At 42.5% G+C, this 27077-nt stretch overlaps 2 protein-coding genes across 2 annotated transcripts; one reads left to right on the top strand and one right to left on the bottom strand.

The window, feature by feature from the left end:
• Positions 1–436: 436 nt before the first annotated feature.
• LOC101891625 (uncharacterized) lies at positions 437–5046 on the top strand. The gene is made up of 3 exons (XM_020035094.2): positions 437–1483; positions 1539–1752; positions 2049–5046. Exons 1-3 carry the CDS (start codon positions 455–457, stop codon positions 4952–4954), a joined length of 4149 nt encoding a protein of 1382 aa, XP_019890653.2. The 5' UTR covers positions 437–454; the 3' UTR covers positions 4955–5046.
• A 100-nt stretch (positions 5047–5146) lies between these two features.
• On the bottom strand, positions 5147–27077 carry LOC101897673 (laminin subunit alpha). The gene is made up of 12 exons (XM_005178549.4): positions 26619–27077; positions 25923–26069; positions 17013–17637; positions 16738–16947; positions 16406–16678; positions 16207–16344; positions 15872–16144; positions 14946–15798; positions 14605–14868; positions 8068–14547; positions 7788–8005; positions 5147–7724 (listed from the first exon to the last, which is right to left on the bottom strand). Exons 1-12 carry the CDS (start codon positions 26853–26855, stop codon positions 6226–6228), a joined length of 11217 nt encoding a protein of 3738 aa, XP_005178606.2. The 5' UTR covers positions 26856–27077; the 3' UTR covers positions 5147–6225.

The raw sequence follows: 27077 nt of genomic DNA, 5'->3' as shown, positions 1-27077 counted from the left end.
GGTCTGTTCCAGAACCTGCAAGAATCTACTAGTTTTGCAATTTTCTTCGATATCATAAAGGGAAAATCGGTTATCGTAGGAAAAACTTTTAGATTCTTGCAGTTCTGGAACAGGCCAAAACTTATTTACAAATGAGTCAAAATTTATTTAAAGATCTGCGAATATTACGAGAATCCATTTTTAAACCCCATAGCATCACTTTGTCGAAAGGGCGTACCATGATTTTAATGATAGTAGCCTGTTTCAGAGCTGCAAAAATGTTAAAACTTTTACTATGATGACCGATTTGTCCCTTATGATATCGAAAAAAAATCCAAAAGTAGTAGATTCTCGCAGGCTCTGGAACAGAGCATTTCTCTATCGAGAGAGTTTACTGAGTAAATATCACTGGAAAAGTACCCAGACAAACCTAATTTCAAAGCAGTCAATTCGACCATTCGATTTTTTTCGGAAAATGCCAAATAATTTTCAAACTCGAATTTATTTCCTTCTCGTTGTCTTCACATCGCTTGCAGAATTCCGCAAGCAGTGCGAGCCATCGCTCTGCAATCACGAAGGACAGTGTTTTGAAGAAAATGGCCAACCGACATGCCAATGTGTGGGCCACAAATACTTTCGAGGTCCGCGCTGTACGGAACTTGTGGATAATTGCCTCGAAGAGCCATGTGAAAATAATAGCGAATGTCTAAATTTGGTCGGCCAATTCATGTGCCGAAACTGCGAAGAAGGTTATGGCGGTCTCTGGTGTGACATTGAGAATGAAAATGTTTTTCAAAACATGCTCTTATATTTCAATCACTACGGCTACTATTCCGAAGAACACACATTTCTGCTGCTTGTGGAGCAGCGTGGATTTGTAAACTTTTCCGTGGAGTTGATGGGCCACAATTATGTTATCGATAGTTTTGAAACGAATTCAGAAAATATTGGCCAGCAATGGACATATTCGCCCGATTTGGAATCGTTGATTAGACAGAATGGTATACGTTATCACAACGATCTGCCATTTAACAAGGGCTACTACCACCGGGCCCATGAAGTTTTTTGGCACTTGGGCATTTTGACCCTGTCCTTGCGTTCGTACGATACCGAAACGGCCACCGAATTCTTTCATTATCAGGAATTCGACATATTAATTTTGCCTCGAAGGGAGTTGGAATGTGTGCCACAACTGAAGTTCGAGCATGGATTTGATCCCCTGGAACCACTGATGTTGAATATTGCACGTTTTAATACGTTCGAAGCAGTGCTGCAACAGCACTGTCACTCGTATTCGAATGTCGTCTACGAATGGCGGGTTTTCAATACAATCGGCAATAAACGATTGCATGATTTTGGAACCACCAATTTGCCCGTCTTGAAAGTCGCTCCGTATCGCCTCTGGTTTAGTTATCACAGTGAAGTAATGTCTTCCTACTCATTGGTACTCAGGATGTCGGGGAGAGACAGAGAGAGGGGGTTGGAATTTGTCACAGAGGCTAGGGTAGATATGTGTAATTGTTGTAATCAAAGGTATTTACAAGTTTCTTGATTTCCAGTGTTTCATTCTGGTATTACCGAAACCGGTGAAGGCCGTTATAGCCGGAGGTCTTCGCCGACAAATTGGCATCGCTCAAAATGTCCTGTTGGATGGTTCGAAAAGTCGTGACTTTGCATTGGCCCCAGATGCATTGCAGGATTTATTATTCAACTGGACCTGTGTGTCCTTACAAGAATCAGGTGATGAATTCTGTCACAAGAATATGGGAACAGGTATGGAACTGCATCGAAATGATATTGGGAAAATTATTATAGCTTAGTTTCCTAGTCTGCACAGTTATAACTTTACAACAACTTTATCATTACTTGGTTACCACTTACATGAAAATAGATGGGATCCTATAGGGCTTGAAAGACGGCTAAATAGAAGAAGAGACGGACAAGCATAGATGGACTCTACAAAGACATTAGACATATGTATAATACGCTGTAACACAGTGTGACGTAGGTTGCATGCATGCGATTTTTTCAATGAAATGCTAATCAATGCCACCCTAAATCTCTTCCAGAAAACAAAGTGTACATACAAGCGGGCAGTCTTAATGCCAACAACATCTACATATTTACTCTAACGGTAAAATCCAAAGTAAATATTTTAAGCTCTGACAAAGCTCAACAAGAAGTCCACATTGTGACCGACCATCAACTAAACGTCGATATGAAATGTCGGAGAAATTGTTTACGTGATCAGTACGTTGCCGGATCCACGGTCCATGTTGAGGGAATATGCTCGCAATGCCCTCCGAAGATCAACTTCTTTTGGACCGTAAATGGTGTCGAGCAACGAGAAAATCATCGCCACCTCATATATAAACCCAAAAATGAAGAAACTCGACTGCTAATTGACCTAGAAGTTGATGCCGAAGCATTCAAAGGACATTTCTCAATTGAATTTCAGCTAAATACCCCACCTAGTGGAGGTCATTGCTCCGTAGTACCCTCTGCCGGAACGGCATTGGAAACCGAGTTTCGCATACAATGTGAGAGTTATGAAGATCAGGACTTGCCATTGGAGTTTCATTATTTTTCAGGACACTTTCCTCTTAAGCGCATTAATGAGGCCCAAATTATTGTGAAATTACCAGAAAGTACTACCTTGACAGTTCTGATATGCGATCAATGGAATGCGTGCACTGAAACAGTATTAGATGTGGACATATCAGCCCTCCCCAGACCCAGCAATTTTCACGAGTTTCTATTGACAAATGGAACCGATCCTAAAGAGTTCTTTGAAAATTCCCAACGACTGGCAGCTTTTGTTTTGCTCAAATCGGTTGTGAGATTTGTGACAACCGAAGACGAAGCCAACTTCGTAGTGGATCAAGTACATAACATCTCCCTCTTAACACTCCTAGCAATCGAGCAATGGCTAGCAATCAGCCATGATCTGGTAATGAACCTTCGCCCACTCGATTATCGTAAATCCTTGGCCGTTACAAAGTACATGCATAAACTCAGGCAGGGTCTTCAACTCATAATCGAGGATCATGAAATCAAATACCTTAACATCGAACGATACCAGCTGGCCATGCATCAAATTGTAGATCTTATGCGGGAGTTTGCCAAACCTTGGGAGCCCCCAATGGATATTCAGACACTCATGCCTGAAACGATAATGGCGACAGACCCTTTGGCAGAACACTACTCTGAGTTATCCGACTTCGATATTCTTATCGTGGAAAAGATTGCAAATTGGTTGGAACTTTCAAAAGAAGTGGAAAGAATTTTCCAAATGTTCAGTTCCCAGGCGACACATATCTACCAACCCAAGGAACCCGCTTTCGTAATCAATGATCATCCCTGTGAAATGCTTTTATATGCGATTGATGATGCCTCCAGGCAAACGATTGCCCTTGGGGAACCCTCAATGGAGGTGCACCTATCCCCTGAGGCAATTTTGGACTTACAAAGTCTAGTCAAAAGCCATGACCTTGTCATTCAAGTGGGCTCAATGGGAATGAACAGATTCTGGTGGTATCCGCATGAGCTACCCATTTCCTCGGATGTTTTATATTTTTCCACATTTCCGCGGCTACCTCCCTCCTCGCGGCTCAACAGTCCCCTGTCGATAAAATTCCATTTAAAAATATCATTAGCGAATCAAGAAATTCAGGGTAAAATCAAGGCCCGGCAACATATGTCCATGTTCACCGTGGAAGTTCCGAGCCATTCATTACTGGTTTCGAAAATGCATAACCTCAATTCGAGTATCTCAATAGGAATTGGCTTGGGAGAAAAACCCACTGGGTTTCAAATGCAACAAACGATTTCCAAACTCGACGCCAGTCAACTGTCTTCCCAAAAAGTCCATTTTGCTTTTAACAACAACTCCCACATCACCGAAGCCTACATAGCATTCCTAGCACAAGAAGGGGTGAGCAAATTTCCCCTGTTCTTTAAGTTTTCAGTGGACATTTATCAGTGCCTCTACTGGGAGTGGAATATAGAAAATCCTCAGTGGTCCTCCGATGGCTGTAGGCCTAAATATAATTTAACTGTCAATTGGCCGGAGTTGGAATGTGAATGCCACCACTTTTCTGACTTCGCTGCCAGGACATACCAACCGACGGTCAAGGAGGACCTAAGAGAACACTGGTTGCTGGATCACTTGCCCATCAATTGGCACATCCTGATATTTTACATTCTCTCACTGCTTGTGTTTCTGACAGTGCTACTCATCAATTTTCGACGCATACGGAACACCAGACCCATACTCATTTCGGATGCCAAACCCATGAAACATCCTAATCTTGAAATTCTCATATATACCGGATCACATTGGAATTCATCGAGCACATCAAATATTAAATTCAGATTTGTATCGGAGAGAGGTCCCTACACATTGAGAATTTTCCAAAATCCATGGAAACCACAGCTTTTGAGAAATTCCATTCGCCAACTGCTGCTGGATGGTCAACATGTGAAATTTCCTTTTAAAATTGCCATTTCCGGTGATCAATCTGGTCGTTTCCCTTCCTGGTATTGCCATCGCATAATTGCCCACAATCATGCCACGAAGGAAAAGCAAATCTTTCTGGTAAACAATTGGATTACTCAGCAACCATTGGAAGTAATGCCATCGCTCTCAGGTGGCACTTGGAGTGAGCGTTTCCATGAGCACTTAAGTAATTTCTACATTAATTGGTTCCACTTTCAACCTCTTTGGGGACCGGTAAAATACAATGACTCCTGCTCTTTGCAACGCTCCTGCATCTGGGTGTCACAAACCTTTGCCTCCGTGTGCATAATCTCTTGCTATTATGGTCCCACAACAATGGATTCCTATGAAAGAGATATAGACACCTACTTTTATCTCAGATTCAAGGCTGGCGAACTATTCATGCTTTCATCCGTTTGTTTCTTTGTCAGCTTGCTTATTAAAATTCTCATTAAAATAATAATAACTATTATCTAAACAAAGAAGAGAAAGAGATGTGTCGTATTCATTCGTTTAAAAAATGCTGTCAAACTGAACAAAATGTACATTTTGAGTACTAAAAAGGCCTAACACTAACTCTTGGGGCGAATCTAACATTTTAAGGTGGACTTTTCGCTGACGAAGTAGGGGATACTTGCCAGTAGCAAATAAATTAAAAAGAAAACAACGTTTATTATGAATTATGTTTTATTGAAGCAAAAAGTAATCTTACGGTACACATACATATATTTTGGCACATATTTGGGAAAATAAAGATACAAGTACAAATTATAAAGCGTTCTCCACAAGGCTCGAATATCTGTACACACCCAATGATGTGTGAAAGATATTTGAACAATGTGACCTAGATCTATGAATTGCATTTACCCGCAACACAGAATTTCGCTTAACAGCAACTGGGCTGGCAGAAAACAAACGTAATCATCTTTCAATGCATCAAACAACTGCTATGGCATTTATAAACATGATTGTATTTTTCGGTTTGGATTTATTCCACACATTTTGAAAATCTCAATAAAATAAAACGGATTAACGGTTGCGGTTAAAGAGTTGAAATTGACAATGCCCTTATTCCGGCTGTTCTATGCTGCGGAAGACACAAGCGAGCGATTTTAAGCGAGCATATTGTCTCTTAAAACCCTTCGCTATAAACATCTTCGTATGAAAATTCGTAGAACAACAGTAAAAGTAAATGAAAAAAAAAACAAAAATAGAAAAAGATAAGTATAGAAGACATGTCTGCGACCGTAGCTCAACTAAGTAAAGTCGCAGCAAACAAAGCACGCGAAATCCAAAATAAGTTTCACATTGAATTGCACTCGCAATGACTAAAGATCGGTGTGCTATTGCACGGATAGGAGTGTACCATTTAAGCAAACATTGCCCAGGAACCAATTAATGAAACGTATTTTTTAAAACCTCGGCAATTTGGAGGTACCTCGCTCACTTCAGAATATTAATATCGACCATTCGCAACCGACACCGAACCAGCCTACTGGCACTGCGACTGCACCTGCAATGCTCCTCTAGCTGTGCTACGGCTCAAACTGTCATTAAAGAAAACAATAAACTAAAAAATTATAGTAAAGTAGTACGAGGTATCCAACAGAGGGACTGTCGGCATTTATCCTCGGCATCAATTCTGTCTCGTTGTCATAAATCGTTCGGCCTTCGTCGTTAAGCAGTGGTCGTCATCGGTTTGTTTTTCTTATTTGTCGTGTTAATTCTCGTTTACATTTTTCGTTCGTTTAATTCGAAGGACACACATCCTTCCAAATCTCGCCATAGATGAGATTTGAGGTTATTCGCACAGGACGCTTATTCACCTGCACCTTGCGCATGCAGCCCTTGAATGTCTTGCGCGTCTTCAAACCTGGCGCCTTGTTGAAGGCTTGATGGCCACCCATGAACAGGGGTCGATTGGTCTTGGTTACAGTGGAGCCCTCTTGACCAACACCCGGCTTAGCCGATATCCAATCCACCGATATGGTGATGACGAACTTCGATTTAACCGCCTGCACATTGCGCCACTTTCCATCGCAGAAACTGCCATTATCCGGCAGGGTATAGTTGGTCGTGACAATGTTCTTCTGATCCGACTTGACTGTGAACCACAGGGTATTGTCCACCAGTTCCAAAATCAAATAAGAACTCTTGCCGTGCACCGAGAACAACAGACCGTCCGGCTCACGTGGGCGGAATTCGAAACTCAAACTGAAGTCAGTACCCACCGAGAAGCGTTCGAAGAGTTTGACGAAACCAGTTGGCTTGTTGAAGAACAGGCCCTCTTCCACCTCATCGGAGCAGGGAACCACCAAGAATGTCTGGGGCTCTTGTTCCAGCGGCATGCCATTGAATTTCAGATCCCTGAGGCAACCGTTGAAGAACTTGGATACATCCTTGAATTCGACATTGTTGTGGGCCATCTCTTCGATATGTTTCGGCACGCCACCGACATACAGCGGGAAGACGATATTGATGACATGGATGTTGCGTTCCTCCAATTCGAACGACGGCAGCTGTTCCTCTTCGTCAACGAACAAACTGACTCGGCGCTGGGTGCGAATGATTTGCACGGTGTGCCATGTGTCGTCATTGAATTCGGCAGTGCTGTTGACAATGATCTTTTCGGTTCCCAGCTGTACCGCGTGGAAAACTCGTCCCTCGTGCAGATAGAGGGCCACAAAATCACTCTGGTGTTTGTCCGCGGCATAGAAGAGGATGCCATTGTTCTCCTTTGTGCGGAAAGTCAGCGTAATGTCGTAGTGCTTGCGCAGCTTCATGCTCAAACTGGGAATTTCCAAGCGCTGCTCCCGTAACGAGAAGAAGCGATAACCGGCTTCCGAGAAGTCAACGTCGTAATTAGGATTGGTTGGCAGTTTGCATCGAGGATCTTCCGGTTGATTGCGAGGGCGCGCAATTTCCGGTTTACGGACCAGAACTGTGTCGAACTCATTGTCAGACTCGTCGAATAAGTCGGGCTTAATGAATGGCCGTTCAGTGGTCGTTGTGGTAGTGGTGGAGGTGGTTGTTGTCGTCGTCGTCGTGGTGGTGGTTGTTGTAGTTGTGGGTGTGGTGGCAATGGCCCTGGCAGTGGTGGTAGTCTCTGGTGCCATTGTCGGTGGTGCGTGGGTCGTCAGGACAGTGGGCGAATGCGGGACTTCATGTCCTATTATCGTTACTGGCGGCTTATTCAACTCATTGGCAGCGCCCGGATAGTAGATCGGAACAGCGCTAACGTCATAGGCTAAAAATAAGCAAACGGCCAATTCAATAACAGATCTCCACCGACCAATCGGATCTTACTTACCCAATATATCGCTGGGACAACCGTTTATATTGCCATTCTTCTTCTCCACGCTGTCGGCAAAGTTGATGATCTGGCCATTGACAGTGACGTCGCTAATGCATCCTACAAAGTAGGCTTGGTTGGCCAAACCATTTCGTACGGGCACAAAGTCTTCAGGCAGACCACCAAAGAAGACCGATCCCGCGGATATATAGAGGGGTTGCGGTGGATAAGTCAAGCTGAAAGGAAAGCAAAAGTCATATTTCAATTACCGCTCCGCTTCGATCCTTGCACCACTTACCGTTTGTCCTCCACGTCGTCTATGGACAGCCGTAATTGGGTGTCATCGTGTAGTATCGTCACAACGTGCTCCTCTCCGTCGTTAAGGCGGTGCATATCCGAAACCAATTCACTGCCCATGCTTCTCAGGACCAAGAATCCGTCATTCACGGCCAGACTTATAGTGGAGCTTTGATCGTGATTGGTGCCGTACAACAGGACGCCATCCTTTTGTCGGGTTTTGAACTTCAGATTTATATTCAAATTGTTGTCGGAGCTTATGTTGTTGGCCTTCAGGTAGCCGTGTTCATGCGGCGGGTAAGCCAACACCGTGGAGAATTTGTTGGGACATCCAGGCTTGACGCCCACTGCATTGATGTGCTGACCTAGATCCACCTTTACACCGGATATCGTAACGTCGTCGATGCAGCCGTCAAAGTTTTGCTCAACGATCAGACTGTTGTTTCGTTTGCCTGGGAAACCACCGAAGAACATGCGTTTCAGGGCGGGCATCGTATCATCGACGTGAGCTGGAATCTCCTCTTGGATCATCAGTTGGTCATCGACCTTGAGTAGACCGCGACGACCGTCCCTTTCGGCAACGACATGATGGAACTGGTTGTCGTTGTACTTGTCACTGCTACCGGTGGACACGACATGGTCGCCCAACTTATAGCGGAAGAATATGGCACCGTTGGACATTTCCACGGACATAAACTGATTGTTGCGGCCATAGAAGAACAACAGGCCGTCCTTGGTGTCCTTGGAGGCCTTGAAATTGAATGTGATGCTGGACCTTTGTTTGAAGCTGAACGGCGTTGCCTTTAGAGCGACATAGCCGTTGCCATTGAAACGGTAGCCGGTCGGCGGCACTTCTTCCGTGACCAGTTTGTTGCGTGGGAATGCTCCTTGATTGTTCGATTCGCCGTTCACGAAGTTCCACAGACCCACGTGCTCGTCGCCGATGCGTAAGTCTTCCATATCACCCACAAAGGAGCTTGTGCGGATGTCTTCGGGAGGTGTAAAATCGGCTGGAGGTGGCAATCCGCCAACAAACAAACGACTGTTGCGGTCAACGTTGAATACATTGTTGGCTCCCAGGAGTACCTCTTGCGTTTCGTGTTCCTGAACCTCCTTGTTGTCCAGCTCCTCACGTATGGTCAACTTGACATTGGGTCCCGTCCGATCTACCACCGCTTGATACCATTCGTCGTCAGCCACGTATTTCGAACTGGTAACGCGTTCAGGGCCATTACCCAAGTCAATTGTGAGTATGGGATAGCCATTGACGATTTCCAAGGCCATGAAGTCGTTATTCTTAGAGGCTGATGGTTGGGCCGTGGCGGTCTTGTTGTCGTTACCCAGGAACAGTAGGAAGCCATTGGTGTTGTTGGTCTTGAAATAGGTGGAGACTTTGGTTTGGGTGGCCAGAAGGGGCAGAGTTTCGGGTGCCTTCAATTCCAAAACAGTGCTGGTGCCGAACTTGACGCCTACCTTAATGTCATTGGCAATTTGACGGGCTGTTTCAATTTGACGTTTCAAATTCTCGATCTCTTCGCCCACGTTCTGGGAAGCTCGCTCAACTTCAGCCTGCTGTTGCTCAACGCCTTCAGCCAAGTCCAGCAGCGAAGAGATCGATTCCTCCACAGCGTCCAATTGATTTTGAACGTGGGTGATGTCCTTGTTGGTCGAGTCAATGTCCCTGGAAATGTTGCGGGCCTTCTCCAACTCCTTTGGTGTTTGCTTTACGACGGGCTCCAAAATAGTCAATACCTCGGTCATGATTTCCAGAGCATCGGTGGCATTTTGGTTCGAGTTCTTCCACAAATCGCGTTGTGAGTCGGCGGGCAAGGCTTTCATTAGGGTATTGATATCGGCCAACCTCTTCTCGGTTTTCTCATTCAGTTTGGATATGGCTTCCACCTGGGAGGCGGAGGCGTTGAGACGTGGTTCCAGTTCACTCTGCACCTTGTGCAAGGAATCCCTGGCCGCCTGGAGAAGCTCTGCCGAATCTTTGTCTGCCAGACCGGCGCTACCTTCTATACCCTCTGTAATTTTGGTGGCATTGCCAGCAGCGTATTTGGCCTCTTTAGTAAATTGCTGGGCCGACGTTACGGCATCAACTATTCCACTATAGGCTGTAGCAGCCTTAATGGCGGGCTCAGACGATGCGGTCAGCGCGGCGTATTGCTCAGAGAGATCTTGGGCCCTATTCGACAATTCCAATGCCCGGAACTCAGCTTTTTCAGTCAAGTTCAAAGCTTCGAGATGCTGATCTTCCAATGTTGGCAAAGCGACATCGATTTGCTTATTAAGGTCTTGCAGATTGTTTAGTACATCGGCCAAGTCTCCGATTTTCTCCTCGATGTTCGTTAAGCCGAACAGACCATTCATGCGGAGGTCAGCGGCTTCTTTGATGTGTTTCTCGGCCTCCTTCTGCTGATCACTGACCGCATCGAACTTCGAGTTCTCGAATTGCTGTTTGTTATGATTATTTAGCTTTTCCACTTCGTCAGCCTGGCGTGATGCCTCTTGACTCCAGTTGTACAGATCCTCCAGTTTGTCACTGAATTCGCCAATGTCATCCTTCAGCGAATTCAGCAGCTTGCTTTGCTTATTTATTGGCGAGATGACCAGTGTGGTTTCATTCAGCAATTCGGTGGCTCTATCCAACACCAAACCATTGCGCTTCAAATCGATGGAGGTCTCATTGATGGCCTGCAACAAACCTTGGGCATCTCGGAGGGCCGAGTCGATTTTGGTACTGGCCGCCGTTTCCAGGTTGCGCGACAATGCATCCACGGCATTGATGGCGTCGACAGCTTCGTTTACGCTCGTCGTTACCAAATCACTGATGCTGGTAACGTTTTGCAGGAGACCGCTAGCTTGCTTGCGGCTCTCTTCGGCGTTCTCCAAGGTCAAGTTCACTTGCTTGGCGTACTGCTTGGCCTCGTTTTCCACCTCGGAAACCATAATGCGCGACGGCTCCAAGTTGACACTCTTTGGATCCAGATTCTGCACCTCAGGGGCTATAGCATCGGTCAGATTTTCGAAATAACTCAGCTTCTGACTTGTGAAGAAGGCAAGAGCAACCGATTGGAACTCATTAACCAAGGGATCGATTTGATAGCGCAGACGATCCGTGACATCCAGCAGGGCATGGTGGCAGTTGTCACATTCGAAGCAGCCCTCGTCCTTCTTCAGAACCCACCTGTGCGGGCAGTTATCGCAACGATCGCCAATGACACCTGGCAAACATTCGCACTGGCCGGTGAAGGGATTACAGCCAAATCCTCGAGAATATCCTTGGTTGCAGTTACAAGGGGTGCAACCGTCTTTGGAGTAGTTCCAGTGGTCGGTGGCACAGCGGTCGCATTGACGGCCAGTAACACCCGTTTTACAGGCGCACTTGCCCGTGTGCTCGTCGCACTGCGTCGAGTTCGAGGCAATGCCACAGTCACACGAACGACATCCTAGCCCAGAGTCATAACCGTAATGATCAGGTTCGCACCTGTCGCAGCGTTCGCCAATCACGTTCTCGTGGCACTTGCAGCTACCCTCGAACGGATCGCACTCCAAAGTACCCAGCTCCTCGCAATCGCAAGTCTGGCAATTCTTCAACTTAATGGCATCGCCGTAGAAACCTGGAGCGCACAAGTTACAGGCAGCACCGAATGTGTTGTTCAAACACCGCAGGCATTCACCAGTGATTGTGTCGCAGGACCCTGGCTCGGAGAGATTAATGTTACCCGAACAGTCACAAGGTTTACAGTAATCTCCGGGAATCTGGGGATTTCCATAATACCCGTTGGAGCAGGACTCGCACTTGGGTCCGGTATAGCCGGGCTTGCACTCGCAGTGGATCTTGTCCCCAGACTCCGAGATTTCACAGCCTGTTGCGAAATTATTGCTGGGAATGGGCAGGGGACAGGCACATATCATGCAGTCATGAGGCGAGCCATAGGTGGCATCCCCATGATAACCCTCAATACACATTTCGCAGTGGTCACCGGTCGTCGAGTGCTGGCAGTTCTGGCAAATGCCGGTCGCACAGTCGCATGTTTCGGCATGACCATTGCATTCGCAGGGAACACAGTATCCACCGTAAGGTCCGGAATTGTCCCTATAATAGCCGGGAGCACAGTCTTCGCAGGACAGGCCAGAGTAACCTGGAGGACATTGGCACTTTTCAACAGCCAAAAATGAGTAGTCGTCCATGTTGCCATCCTCATCCTCGTCGGCGAGGGTCAGGTAGACATCCGACAGCTGTGCCAATAGCGTTTGTTCCCAATAGTTGGCACGAATATAGATCATGTCGAGATTCCGTAAGGCCATCATGAAGTCGGCACGGCTAACAGTTTTGCCATCTTGGGTCATAAAATTGCTCTCCACCATTTCTACGCGATTTTTGAACATCTGATTGCTAGAGGGCTGCTCGTAGCTCTGGTGCACCAAGACACTGTCCTTGCTGAACAGTATGACATCGGGAGCCGTCATTGGTTTGCCGGAAAGTCCGGTGGTGTAGTACAAGGAGTAACCCAGTTCACCGCCGTAGGCTGAAATGTGGCTGTTTTGGTTCATCAGATAGTCCAAAACCCCAAAATACACGATTGAGTCATCGTCGATCTCGTTCAGCGAAAAGTCGGCCTGTAACATTGTTTCATTGATCAGCAAATCCTCTGGGGGAATTTCCCAAATTGAAAAGTCAATCGACTTAGGCGTAAACTGGGCTGTGTTCAAGGAGACCTTCTTCAACAGGCTAACATTGTACACCTTCAGGTACGCACTTTCGCAACGAGACGTCTTGCCGAAACAGAAACACGGCGTGCAACCATCTGGATTGGACTCTCGTAAATTGTACGTGCCTTCCACACACTGGTCGCAGTCCCGACCAATGGCATTCTTCTTGCAGAAGCAAGTACCGTCGACCTTATCGCAGACCTCTAGCTCTGTGCCGGCAATGTTGCAGGAGCACTGCTCGCACTGGGGGAAATCGAAGAATCCATTCTTGCACTCATCACAGGCGCGTCCCTCAATGTTGGCACGGCATTCGCAGCTACCGTTGAAGGCGTCGCATTGAGTCTTTCCATCGACAATGCCCAAATAGTTGCAGTCACAGGGTTCACAGCCGATAATCTGATGGAAGCCGTAGGTGTTAGGGGCACATCTGTCGCACAGCTCGCCGATGACATTGGGAGGGCAGACACACTCGCCGGTGTGGGGCTCGCACATGGCCGTGCTGGGACAGTCACAGGGTTTGCAGTCGGGGAAGCCGTAGAAACCGGTCTTACAGGCCCCACATTGGCGCTCAATGATATTTGGTTTGCATTCGCACTGACCACCGAAGGGGTGGCACTCGAAGCTGGTGGATCCGGCATAATTACAGTTACAAGGCAAAGCTCCGCTGTTGTAGTCCGCCGTCAACGAAAAGACAGCCTTCTTGCAGAAGTCCGAGGCGTTGTGGGTAATGTAGAAATGATCTTGACCACACTCCTTAATGAACTCCTTGGTCTGGTCAAAAGTCTCCTCCTCCAACAAGTCGTCATTGTACTGGTCCACAGGCACTACAACCAGGTAGTCCAACCACACTCCCTGTGGCCGGTTGTTGGTGATGGTGAACTTGAACTCGTCCTCAATGTCGAACCATTCATCGCCATTAGGACGTATTACGCCGCGACAGCCTGAACTGGACGGACAGTGGTTGATGTGGAATTTGCCATCATACTGGTTCTTTCCAGCTGTCAGGGTGTACATTACCTTGAACTTTGGATGATATGGCTGATAGTACTTGACCAGTATAACATAACGGCCCGGCTCCGACACCTTGGATTCGATGACAATGGACGACTCCTCTGCATTGTCCAGGTGCACCAGTTTCACCTTGTCGTCTAGCACGGCATACGGCGGCTTGTTCCAGGAGATCCTGTCCTCATGGTCGCTTTCGAATTCAATTTTCTTCGAGTCGGGAACTGATCGGAACTTGGGTGCTGCACATTGGTTCTTATTCATCACGCACACCGGGCTGGGGGTAATGTAGTCGGTGGACCACTCTTCGGCTGGTATAGCCGTTACGGAAATTATGGCAATCTTCTCGTTCTCCTCAAAGTCGGCATAAACGACCACGGGCTTATCCTCCTCTTTGTCGATGTAGAATACCTTCTCGCGAATTTGCTCGTCAATGATGGGGGTGCGGCAAGCCATCGAGTAGAGGCAGGGATAGACCGAGGTAGAACCATAATTGTCAAGGTCATCGCCAACACGCAGCTTAATATAACCGGGTTCGGCATAGCTACGTTCGCTCACATAGTCGATGACGAATATGTACTTGCCACTACGCGGCACCTCCACCAGATAGTACAGTTCCAGCTGATCGGAGGTAAGCATCGGAATTTCACCGACATGGTTGATGATCGTCAAGTGGTCGGGATCGTTATAGAAATCCAAAGGATTTGTAGGCTTGCCCTTGGGATTGAGGACATAGGGTTGGACGGCCGGTTTGAAACTGTAAAGAAAGACCGTTAGACACCTTCCCACTTACATACAAAGTGTGGAAACTTACTCCTCTACGGAAGCATATTTGTAGTGTCGGCACAAGTCCATGTTGCCAAGCTCGCAGGGATTTAGGATCTTACGAGTCAGGATTGAAGCCTCATAGTAGGCAGCCGGTAGGAGGACAAAGTAATCCAACATCACGTTCTTGTTGCATTTGGTGGTGAAAATGTATTTGCCCGGATCCAGAACTACAGCCGATGGCTTCTTGCCCTTTTCACCGGCAACGGTGACAAACTGCGGAGATGTGGTTGGGCGCAACAACACCTTGACACTACGAAAGAAAACAATTTAAGAGTTCGTTATGTCAGCATCGTCACTACTCTCCTAAGAGTCCACTACTATACATACTTCTGATCAACCTCTAGGGGATTTTCCGATTGTACCAAAATGTTGGCGGTCACATTGAAGTCGTTCAAGTTGACGTACCGAATGACAATCCGATACACCGAAGACTTGAAAACATTCAATTCGTAGCGCACCTCATTCTGGATGTCGTTGAAGACGGCGTAGCCCTTGCTGCTGTAGCCCGGGAACACTTCATCGTCGTACTGGTAGCGCACCTTGGCGCCCGAAGGCTGAGAACCATCCTCATACTCGTACTGGAATTGGTGCAACGTGGGGAAGTAATGCGTCGTCAATGGTTGCGTACAATCGCGGCCGGTGACACGGGGATGGCACTTGCACTGGCCCGTGGTCTTGTCACACTCGCTCATCCACGAACCACCAACGTCACAATTGCAGTCCTTGCAACCGAACAGGGACGAGCCGTCCAAATCGTAGGTGCCGTCCTTACATTCCTTGCAGGTGCGGCCATCAGTATGGGGTTTGCAGGTACACTGACCCGTTTTTGAGTCGCACGTATCAAGGGTGCCAATGGTGCCGTCAGACCAACAGTCGCAAACCTCACAGCCATCAGGATTCAAGATGTTTAGGTTCCAGAACAGAGGCATGCATTCGTTGCAGATACGGCCCGTAACACGTTCCTTGCATTGGCACAGTTCGCCCACCGGCACCGAACCGCAACCGGCAAACTTGTCAATAACACCGGCGGGATCACAATTGCAGTCCTCACAGCTGGGGAAGTTGTAGAAACCTTCCTTGCACGTGTCGCACAGTTTGCCATCAAAGTTGGGGTGGCACAAGCACTGCCCGTCCGCATTGCAGGTCACGCCCACAGATCCATGGACATCGCAATTGCAAGCTGTTCAAAGAGAAAGATAATATCGAAACGACATTGAGACGACAACCCACAAACTCGCACTCCTCTAACTTACGTAGACATTCCGGATAGTTGAAGTAGCCTGCACTGCACAGGGTGCACTGCTTGCCGGCAAAGTTCGACAGACAATTGCACTTGCCGGAGTTGTCACAAGTGATGGCTGTACTGCCGGTGGCAGAGCAATTGCAGGGCTTGCAGTCGGGATAATTGTAGTAGCCGGGCAGACACTGGTCGCAACGTGGCCCACCAAAACCTTCTCGGCAAATACACGTGCCACTCTCTTTGTTGCACACCTCTTCTTCGGTGCCCTGAACATCGCAGTCACAATCTAGGGGCGTTTGGAAAATTCTTATTATTCGACCTGGTCGACTCATAGCACACAGAACTTACATTGACACTTGGGATAGTTGAAGTAGCCGTGCTTACACCGCTCGCAACGCTCGCCTCCAAAGCTGCTCAAACACTTGCATTGGCCCGTTACCAGGTCGCAGTCATTGCTAATGGATCCAACCTGGTTGCACTCACAAGCTGAAACAATAAGAAGTACACCGTCACACCCACATCCACCCCTACTCTGAACTCGACATACCTTTGCATTCGGGGAAGGCGTAATAACCGTCGGCACATTGTTTGCAATAGTGGCCAGCAAAATTAATCTTGCACGGACACTCTCCGTTGACAGCCTCACAGTGATAGCCGTCGGTTCCATTCAGATTGCACTCACACTCGCGGCAATTGGGATAGCCATAATAGCCATAGGCGCAGGACTTGCAGTCCGGTGGCTGGAACGCCTTGCGACACTCGCACCGGCCAGTTTCCTCTTCGCAATGGCCGGTGGAATAGAAGAAGTCGCACTGACAAGCTGCGAAAATCGAAAAACATTCAAGTTGGAACAGCGAGAGGTGGTTCGAATATACTCACGATGGCACACATCAGTTTCGTTCCAGAATTTTCCAGCTGGTCGGTAGTACTTCGCCTTGCACTTGTTGCAGTTGATGCCCTCGGTGTTGTGTTGGCAATTCAAGCAGCGACCACCGCCCTCATAGCGCCCATGGATATCCAGCGACAAGCTCTTGCGATCGATGTCCTCATCGTAGACGCACTCATTGGCATGGCCGTGGCAATTGCAAGCTAAACGAGGGAAGGAGGGGAATAACTACAGCCGCGCACAAACGTCCAAACGCTCGGATACTTACGCTCACACTCGAAGGGTCGGGCATTGGTGTTCTGCCTCCACTTCTTCTGCTCGAAGCCTGGACAGCATTCGTTACATTGAATGCCGCACGTATGGTGTTGACAGCGACAGGCCAGGATGCGCACCGGACTCTTGGGGTCTTTCACGTCACAGGTGTCGGCATGACCATTGCACATGCAACGACCGCCGATCGAGATATCCTTAATCGAATAGAAATAACGACGTGTCACGGTCGGATCCTGACGCGCCACCGACATCAGATGGCCCAACAAGTTCTTGGTACGCAACAAGCGTATGCGCACATTAGTGGCACGTGTCCATTCTTGCAGCACCGTCGAGTTGAAATAGTTTGTCGACGAGGGACGATCGTTCAACAACATAACGGGAATCTCGCCATTTTCCAATGGCACGATTTTCGAATATTCAGTCGTACAGATAACATCGTCGTCCTTAGTGATGGGCTTGTAAGTGTCTTTGCCAAAGTAGGTCTCACAATCGGCAGGTGTATCGGAGAAATGTTGCCACGGCGTCCATGTCTTGCCGTAATCACTTGATTTCTCCAAAGTCCATAGACCAGGACGTGGTGAATTACCCATACGAATGAACAGATAGGCGACATGAAATTCCTGCAATGTCGAGGAAAGTTTCGTTAGACATGCCAACAAATACTAAGGTTTGTGGTGTTTAAATGCAAAATATAATCACCGATTTCCACAACAGAGTTGGTTTTATACTCTCTCTATATTTGACATTTTCTACTTCTTTTCTCAGTATTCACAGAGTTTTTAAAAAAAAAATAACCTGGACAGCGGGAAACAATTGAAAAAACAAAAAAAGTGTCGAATTTTGTACTTGAATCATTGGAAAATCGCCTATGATTTGGGAATCCCCCAAGTGCCATTGTGCAGATATTTTGCCAGAGAAATGGTGTCCCAACTAAAACGCAATTTTTAAATTTGCCGCCATTCGAAATGTCATTGTTTCGGCATTTGAACAATTGTTATTGTTTATTAGTAGAAGGCACGAAGTTAGTAGATAATGTTATGGTTAGTTACGAATGAACAAAACATGGAGAGACAAGGTGAAAACGTTGAAAATCATTTTCGGTGACGGGGTCAATTTCCATCTTGATGAATCGTATTTGACGTGAGGAAAATCCTCGAGTGATTCAAGAGTGATGAAAGAGAAACAAACTTCGAGTGATGAAAGAGAAACAATTCAATTGCTGCATCATTCATTTAAAAATCGCTTTATTGTTGGAAGACCCTTTAGTTTTCTACCAGTCAAAAAAATTCTGAAAGCCTAAGTTGAAAAATGTGGCCTTCAAAATCAGAATTCCTGGATGTACATCATTTAATGTCTGCGAGGTTATTTTATATACATTAATATGTTAATTACAGTAAGTTGTCTGGAAGATATAGTCAGGGTTTTTAAAACCAATAAACTCGGTCGTTACGACCTATTGGACCTTCGTCAAAATGTGAACCCAAGTGGAAAAGTAGAGTTTGTGGAGGAAGGGTTTATATCTTCTCAAAATCGAAAATACCAAATTACAAATAATCAGGTTTGAAAATGCGCCTTAACCCTTGAAATTACTTTAGATTCCGGCTGAAGCTTCTAAAATAATGAAAATGGGAAGGTAATTTCTTATGAGGCCATACCGTGTTGCAGACAGATATAGATCATTTTAAATAACAAACATTACGAATCTTGTAGCATGAATTCGTCATAGATTTGTATACAGATCGCGAATATATCCTGTGTGGTGTCTTCAACGATGGAATGACAACTTCAATTCGCCAGCATCTTATGGCTGACGCTGTAAAACAAACAAAGCCAATTTCATTCAACTCCGTCTTTTGTGAAAATAATAAATGTTGTAAAGAGTTTTCAAAAGCATTGCATACTTTTAGACGTTTTTAAAATTCCGTAGAAGTGTACTTTTGTTGTACGACATATCGATCAATTTCGTCAAATAATGGAAGGAAAAAACTTTTAAGAAAAGCAACAATAAACATAAGCATGCTCTCTGTATTGAGACTTTAAAATTTTATAATGAACTTTTTAAAAATCATTTTGAAACTGATTACCACCATGGCTTTCTTTGAAACCCTTATCTGAATTAAGCGGAAACAAACACACACTCACTCATTTACACATGCTGTTATGTGATGTCAAATGGAAGCTGGGGCAAGAGTATGTGTGCCATACATCACGATGAATGAAATTAAATAAAGAAACGGCTGCCTCAACCAATAATCAGAAAAAAAATCATTAGAATATTTAAGTTTTAAATATGACTTTTTAATTACAGTCTGGCAATAAAAACGGCTAGGAATATCATAGTAGATTTTTAAGGCATCAGCATGATTACCAATTATTTATAATAATGGTTATATTGACTTTCAGTCACGTCCGTCCCAATGGAACTCGCAATATAGAAGAGCTTAAAAGTTGGCATCGATACCTTTAGATGTGGCCTTTATACGTCACAAAATTTTTTTTTTGATGCTCCACCAGCTATTTGTTACTTCGAACATTTCCAATCGAATTTACTGTAATTTGGCATTTTTTTCTTTTTTTTTTTTTGAAAATTCGCCCTATGAAAATCGTTCAATATAAATAAGCCCACATTGGTGTTTTTAAAACAAGGTGATTTCTATTGTGTTTAGCATAATTTTCCGATTTTTTGGTCAGTTTTCATTTTTAATTATTAAATTAACAAATAACTTTTTAAACATTTCAAAATCTTCGACAATATTTAAAAGCTTTCAAAGCCTAAATACGTAAAAGATGTTTAAGAATCTCGAACAATGTCAAACTAAAATCCAATTGTTCTTTTACCTTATTTCACATTTTTCCTCATTCTTAAAATGATTTAAATAATGCGAAAGATGAATGAAGTGCCTGCTTTTTATTTGAAAAAATGATTCATGGCTAAACTGGTTAATATATTCAAAGCGCGCCTCACAATCTACGTTTCTTCCAATTATTGATTTTGAAAATATTTTGATTTTATTTTTCAAAACAATTAATACATACACAAAATTGGCAGAAATCCGGCACAGCCAGAAAAAAATGTAATCAGCTGGTAGCTCTACCTTACCTTTTTATTGTACATTGGTCCTACCCACATTTTATAAATCAAAAGAATACAATTTGGGATTTTGATTTCGGATTTTGATTTCCCCATCCAAGGATTTCTAAAGCCAACCGATTTATTAATAAAGAAAGTATTTCCATAGCAAAGAATGTAAACACTTTGGCCCGGCAGAATTGAAGATCGTAATTTAATTTATAAAAATAAATAAATAAAATAATGTGTACGTTTTCGATCCATTCTATTCCGTACCGTATTATACTACATTGTCTTCATTGTTTTCCTCCTGAAATATCATTTTGCCTTTAGAGACTTCATTTATTACCAGACACATTTTTTCCATTGAAATTCTTGCGATTCTTCAGATGAGATGGTGTCGTCAGTTGATACCGAGATCATTTTATTGTGGCTGCAAAAAGATCTGCTGATCTCTCTCGCACATTTTGCCAGTCGAGTGAAACGGAAAAGAGCCAGGACTGTAAAATTTAATGGCAGTTGCGTGTGGTTGGTTGTGCACTTGTCAGTGATGATAGGTAAAAAGTCGAATACTATTTTTCAACACATCAATATGGATACGTGGTGTTCCAGTTGCAAATTCTCAGTATCCAAAGACTTAAAACTCCAATCTGTCTGTTCATAATCATTTATTGAACTTTTGAGTAAAGACACAAATTGTGATATATTTTTGCGAAAAACCTCACTGACCTTATGCTTATTTCAAAATACTAATGTTTAGTACCTAATTAATATGGCCGTCATTTTTTTCAGAATTATCTATGTTTTCAAAATATAAGATAGGTTTTTAGATCAGTTTGACTTTTACAGTCACAATCGTCAACCAACTTCCATTACGGTCCATCGCTGATGTTTTCGTTTCGTTTACAAGCCAACATCTTCATATAGTACAAATATTTTAATTGTTGAAATGATGATACTTGAACATATGTACATACACACGTACACACACATATATATCAGTTCATTTCCGCCGCAGTGGTGGGCAAGAACCGTTGTAAATGTGTTATGTTTAGTGTCTGCCTCATTTGTGCTTATGTTTGCAAAAATATTGCATTTAATTTGAATTGGTTTCTAAATTCCAAACTAAAAGCAAAACATGATCTCATCAAAGGCAAAGCTCAATTTCCAGATGTTGGGTACAGTGCAGTGGGAACATTTTGTAAAGAAAAACTCAAAACTGTTGTTATGAATCTTAAAGAGAATGTGTTTTAAAACTTCATGTTTTAAGTTAATCTACATCTATATAAAAAGGAGGAAAATGTTTGTATGTTTGTAATTTATGGACCTAAAAACCGCTGAACAGATTTTCCTGAAAATTTCTAACTATACTACAACGTCGCCTGAAAGTAACATAGGTTATATAAATTTATGAAATTCCACTTGGAACGGGACATATAGGATCAGAATCGGAGGTACCCCCAAAAATTTATTTTTTATACATGTATTGATCGATTACAGATGCCGTCTCCAAATTTGGTATGTGTAGAGGAGTTTGAATCAAAACTAAATTTGCTAAATTATATTGAAATATATATTTTCGGCCGATTTCATATTTCAATGAAATTTGGAATTTGTTCATAAAATTTATTTGCAAAATTATATTGCTATCGGTTCAAATTTGGATATAGCCCCCTTATACATATTCGGCCGATTTCATGTATTTGGTGCACCAAACACGATATCCCCAATTTTAATGAAAGTTGAAATGGGTAATGTAAAATAAATTTGTCAAATAATATTGAAATCGATTCAGATTTGGATATAGCTCCCATATATACTTTCGGCCTATTTCATGTATTTTGAAGGCATACAAAAGCAAAAGGGTAGCGAAGCGCATCGGGTTCAGCTAGTCATATATAAAAACACAATGTACATATGTCATGATATTTCAAGAATTCTATGGGAAAAAACTATTTCTTTGAATAAATGGACACTAAATCGTGAATTATATATTTCCAAAGCACCGTTCAATTGTTGACCTGATTTTTCTTTTTAACATTAGTGTGCATACTTTTGATCTCTGCTGTTAATACAATGTTTTATTATTTACACAAGGTTTATAAACATTTTTTTTAATCTGCAGTACAATTAATTTAGCCTAGTTAGCAACGGCCAAGTGATGAGACATAAACAATTAAACTGTTTGCAAAAATTGCATCATTACTTTGCTTTGCAAATAAATATAAATACCCACCGATTTGTGTATATAAATAAGTAAGTGTGGGGAGTCTACATAAAATATTCTACAACTTGTCACCCCCAAAGCCAATATGGCGCCCAAATGTACAATATTTGGCAAACTTTTAGACAATGACAATTATTTTTATTATTCATTCACAAAAGAAAATAAATTTTATCGATAAAAATTTAAATTTTAAAGAAATTGTCCGATTTACTTTGCTTATCACAGTATATTTGTCAGTATGAGAACAAATGTGAAAATTGAATATATCGGTCCCCCCATGCACTCCCCCAGAAAAGATCAAAATTTAAAAAAAAAAAACAAAAACATATGTGTATATCACCTGATAAAGACCCAAATCGGTACATGAAAGATTGATATCAAACTTGGAATAGGTAAAAAAATGGAAAATGTTTACCACGTTTTTAAAAATAATACTCTCTTAAAGTGTAAAATCCGTGTCCAAATTGCCTCAGACTTCGCACATCCCAATATTTTTACAAACATTAGAACTCGCGTGAAGATATGTTCTATTGGCCTACTCCTTCTGGTGCCTCCCCACAAGGGTCACAAACATCATGTATTTCATGGAGAGCGACAGAGCATTCATTTGTAAAATTAAGCTACATAAAAATTATGTATCAGACTTTTGAATAATCATACTTCTGTACAGTAGGATATGTTTCTCCGATTTTCTTAAAATTTGGTACATAGATTCAAGATGTAGGTCTACTTTTGTGATACCGAAAAGGTGTATATCCAAATAAAAGGATATACGTTGGATTATATATCTGTCGACCAACTGACTGATACTCTCTGGCCTGTTTTTCTCTCAGTTATTCAAAGTGGTTATTTTTGTGACAGAGCTTCTTCTGCATGGGCCACCCTAATAATATCGAATATACAAAAAAAATCAACAACATGAGATCACTCACTCACATCATTTGTCGCAAAATTAACACCGAACTGAAATCTATCTACAAACACCAAAGACGAAGAGATCGACATACAGACAGACATACGTACGAGAACATATGCAGAACCAAAGCAACCTAACAAAAAAAAAAACTCCCGACACCAACAGCAAACTTTTAATTTAAATTTTATTTTGTTTGTTTATCCAATTTCAATAACGTCGGGCAAGTAAATTTTTTAACGAATTTGCAGTCCATATGTTTGTTGATTTTGTTTTTAAGAATATTGTGGTTGAATGAGATTTTGTCGAATAATGTTTAGAGTAGAGATCGGTGATGCCAGAGTAAGATTGAATCGTTTAAGGGTACTATTTGCAGTCTCCTGGCTGGGCATTTTCTCTTAAGGTGTGAATACATAAAGCGCTTATTTGGCTGGCTTAAGACATCGGCTGGCTTCTTCGTAGAGGAACAAAGGAGTTTTAGGTTGGCTTAGTTCGATTTTGGCCCTAGGCTCCTTTCTTCATTTCCGAAGAAGCCAGCCAAGTAAGCGCTTTATGTACTCCCACCTTTAGGGCTTTTTCTGTTTGCCGATGCGGAAGTGAATGCAATCGAAGTCGTGTGTCAGTTGACAATATTGATGTTTCAATAAGTTGAAATAGTCATTTTTGTATATCTCTCCCCTCGAATGGAATTACTTGGAGAGGATGAGACTTCGAAGCCTTCAAGTTATTATTCGTATTGTTCACCCGATTCTTAATCACACAAATGCCCATAACCCATTTTTGTGTAAAAACATGGCATCGTCATCTCCCAAACTCGAAGTCCACATATGTACATTTTTGTACATAAAAACATGAGACTATTTAACCACATGCCAATATGTTTTTCTTTTTTCACATATGTGAGTATGTTTGGATGTAAAACTGTCTGGTGCACATAATGAAGTCATGAATCGGAATAAATAATATCCAGAACAACGAATGCTGTTCATAAAAGAATACATTACAGAAATACATGAATATATAAATCGCTTCTCTGTACGGAATACTATTTACAGTTTTTAGTTCATTTTTTCTGGCAACAAAAATGTTTTATTTAATCAAAACAAAAGCCCAGCCTCAGAAATGTCATAAAATAAATAAATCTACAACACTTTATAAATTTCATTTGAAACCTCCTCTTATAAGCCCATGGACTCTAGAATTAAAAAGGAGGTACAACAATTCTGTAAATATCTAGTCGAAATATTGTTCTTTATTTAATTCACATTACAAAATATAAATCGTTATTTTCCCGTATTCCGTAAACTGAAAGTGATTAAATGTAATCCCAAAATAGTTTGCAACAACAAAAACACACACAAATATATAACCCTAAAACATGTTGTTCTTTCTTCTGTAAATCTCGGTTTAAGGACCGAGATAAGCGATAGTTTTTTTCTCTCATTTTTCTTATCAGCGATTTCCTGTTATACTTTAGAGTCCCACATAACAACCACGCAGCTATATACACCATAATTCATAGCTGAATATAAGACACGCATTGTCCAAGAACATTTTAGCGGCTGATAAGCCGGCATATGTGTGTTCTGTGTGCCCCTCAAGTTGCCTCTGTCCGTCTGTCTGTGTGTCTTAAAGGCATGTTGTGGTGAAAATATCTTCATATTTCATTCCAGAAAGAGTGAAAGAAAGAAAGGCCATCTATGCCAGCCATGAAACACTTGTGGGGTTTCTGATTTCCTTTGCGTTTTTCAAAAGAAAAGACGTTGTGGAGTTAATACCCCTCCCCCTAAAACTGAAAGAAAATGTGATCTTCGAAATGGAAAATAAAAAAGAGTTGTAGATATGCATTTGCTTCGGCGGCCCAACATGTTTTTCGATAACTCCTTGACAGAATTTAGAATTGATATAATATTTAAAAACTACTCAATATGGGAACTTAAACGTAAAAAAATTACATACATACACACATATGTAAAACAAATTTAAAAATCCAGTTTTTTTTTTTTTAATTTTCTCCTTGTACAAGAGTCATAAATTATTAACTACAAGTTTGTTTTTTTTTTGCCAGACATGCTTTCGTCAGGAGTCTGTCATGTTTTTAGGGCAACAAGAAATGCACTGTAAAAAATTTGATCGAAAAAGTATGAGGTAGAAAATATAAATTCTGGAACTTTAAAATTAAAATTGTATTCTTCACATCGTTACCACCTAGGAAACTACATCCACTCACATAAAACCCCATATCCTACCAAACTTATTGCCCTGTCTTGCCTCAGTGTACCAGAAATGATTTTGAAGATTTCCTTCTCGAAACAGGTTGTACCTTTTTTGCCGTTTGCTGGAACTTTAAAATTAAAATTGTATTCTTCACATCGTTACCACCTAGGAAACTACATCCACTCACATAAAACCCCATATCCTACCAAACTTATTGCCCTGTCTTGCCTCAGTGTACCAGAAATGATTTTGAAGATTTCCTTCTCGAAACAGGTTGTACCTTTTTTGCCGTTTGCTATGCAGTTTGGCAGTATTTATCTTGCTTTTGTTTTGTTTTAATGACACTACCGTTGCCAATAGGGCCACAACAACGCCTCTTTGTACAAAAGAATTTTTGTGTCGAAAGGTTTTGAATTTCTTCGTTTTCCACAGCTCCAGTTTTTTTTTACTGTTGTAGGTATTTTATTTTCTTGCTTACCTGGCCAAAATCAATTGTTAAATTGACTTCATTAAATTTCATTCCACGAGATAGCGGAGGACTTTGCCACCATTGTTCAGTGCCGTCGATGGCATGTTCGGGTGAGTGATTCTTTTCGGGTATGGTTGGATCACAGTAATCACAGACCTAAAAATGAGAAGAAGATAAGGACAAACAAAACATAAAGTCAATGGAGATCCAGAAATAATAGATTTAAAATATTCCCTTTAGAATGAACAAGCCTGAATCTCAGATCAGAAATGCATATGCACGCACGCATCCACATACAGACAGAATACCCATACACATGTTTAGTGAAGTTTTTTTTTAATAATTAATTTCATCTAACAACAATGTTCTTTTTCTAAAATTTTCAGTTCCAAATTGTCATTATTTTATTTTTTAATACAAATTTTGAATCAAATAAATATTTTAATTTAATTTTTTTTTTTTTATTTTTTTTTAGTTTTATTTTTTTTAGTTTTCAAATCCGTAATTAATCTATCTACCTCACACACACACACTCAATTGTTGTTAGAAGATAAACAAAAACAAACAAGAACCATTCATACAGCTCAAAAAATTCATTCAAATATTTACTCGACAAAGCAAACAAAAATTATTTTAAGATAAATTAAAAAAAAACGGCCAAAACATGCACGCACAACCCCCCGCTGGGCAGGCATAGCTTCTTACCTGACCCTGAATAACCGAATAATCGAATGGATCGTTTTCGGTATTGGCACCAACTAATTTACAGTACAACTCGGGTCCATCTGTGTCACTGCCACACGTGGCCGTGGCATAAATCTTGCGTCCGGTGGCTAAATTGAAATATGGTGGCGTTAACTCAGCGTTTGTTTGAATAACGGCCGACGCTACAAACACTACCGCTAGCCACACCAGCACTGGGGCATTGCGGTTACACCCCATTGTGGCTGTGTTTTAGAATTTTAACACCTTATTATTATTTTCCCACACAACTATCAAGTCCTTAATAGTCCTTTTTTTAATTGTATTTTGTCACTTCACTTCTTTTAATATTCTTTCTTTTTTTTCACTTTTCGTTGCTTTATTCTTTCCAGGAGACCATCCCAACCTCACTGGATGGCGTTTGATAGAGAAGTAACGAATTTGTAGGAAATTGCACACAAT

The sequence above is a fragment of the Musca domestica genome, unplaced genomic scaffold, assembly GCF_030504385.1.
Source record: "Musca domestica strain aabys unplaced genomic scaffold, Musca_domestica.polishedcontigs.V.1.1 15, whole genome shotgun sequence".
NCBI lineage: Eukaryota > Metazoa > Arthropoda > Insecta > Diptera > Muscidae > Musca > Musca domestica.
Note: the sequence above shows the minus strand (reverse complement) of the source record. Positions and strands in the feature narration are given on the sequence as shown.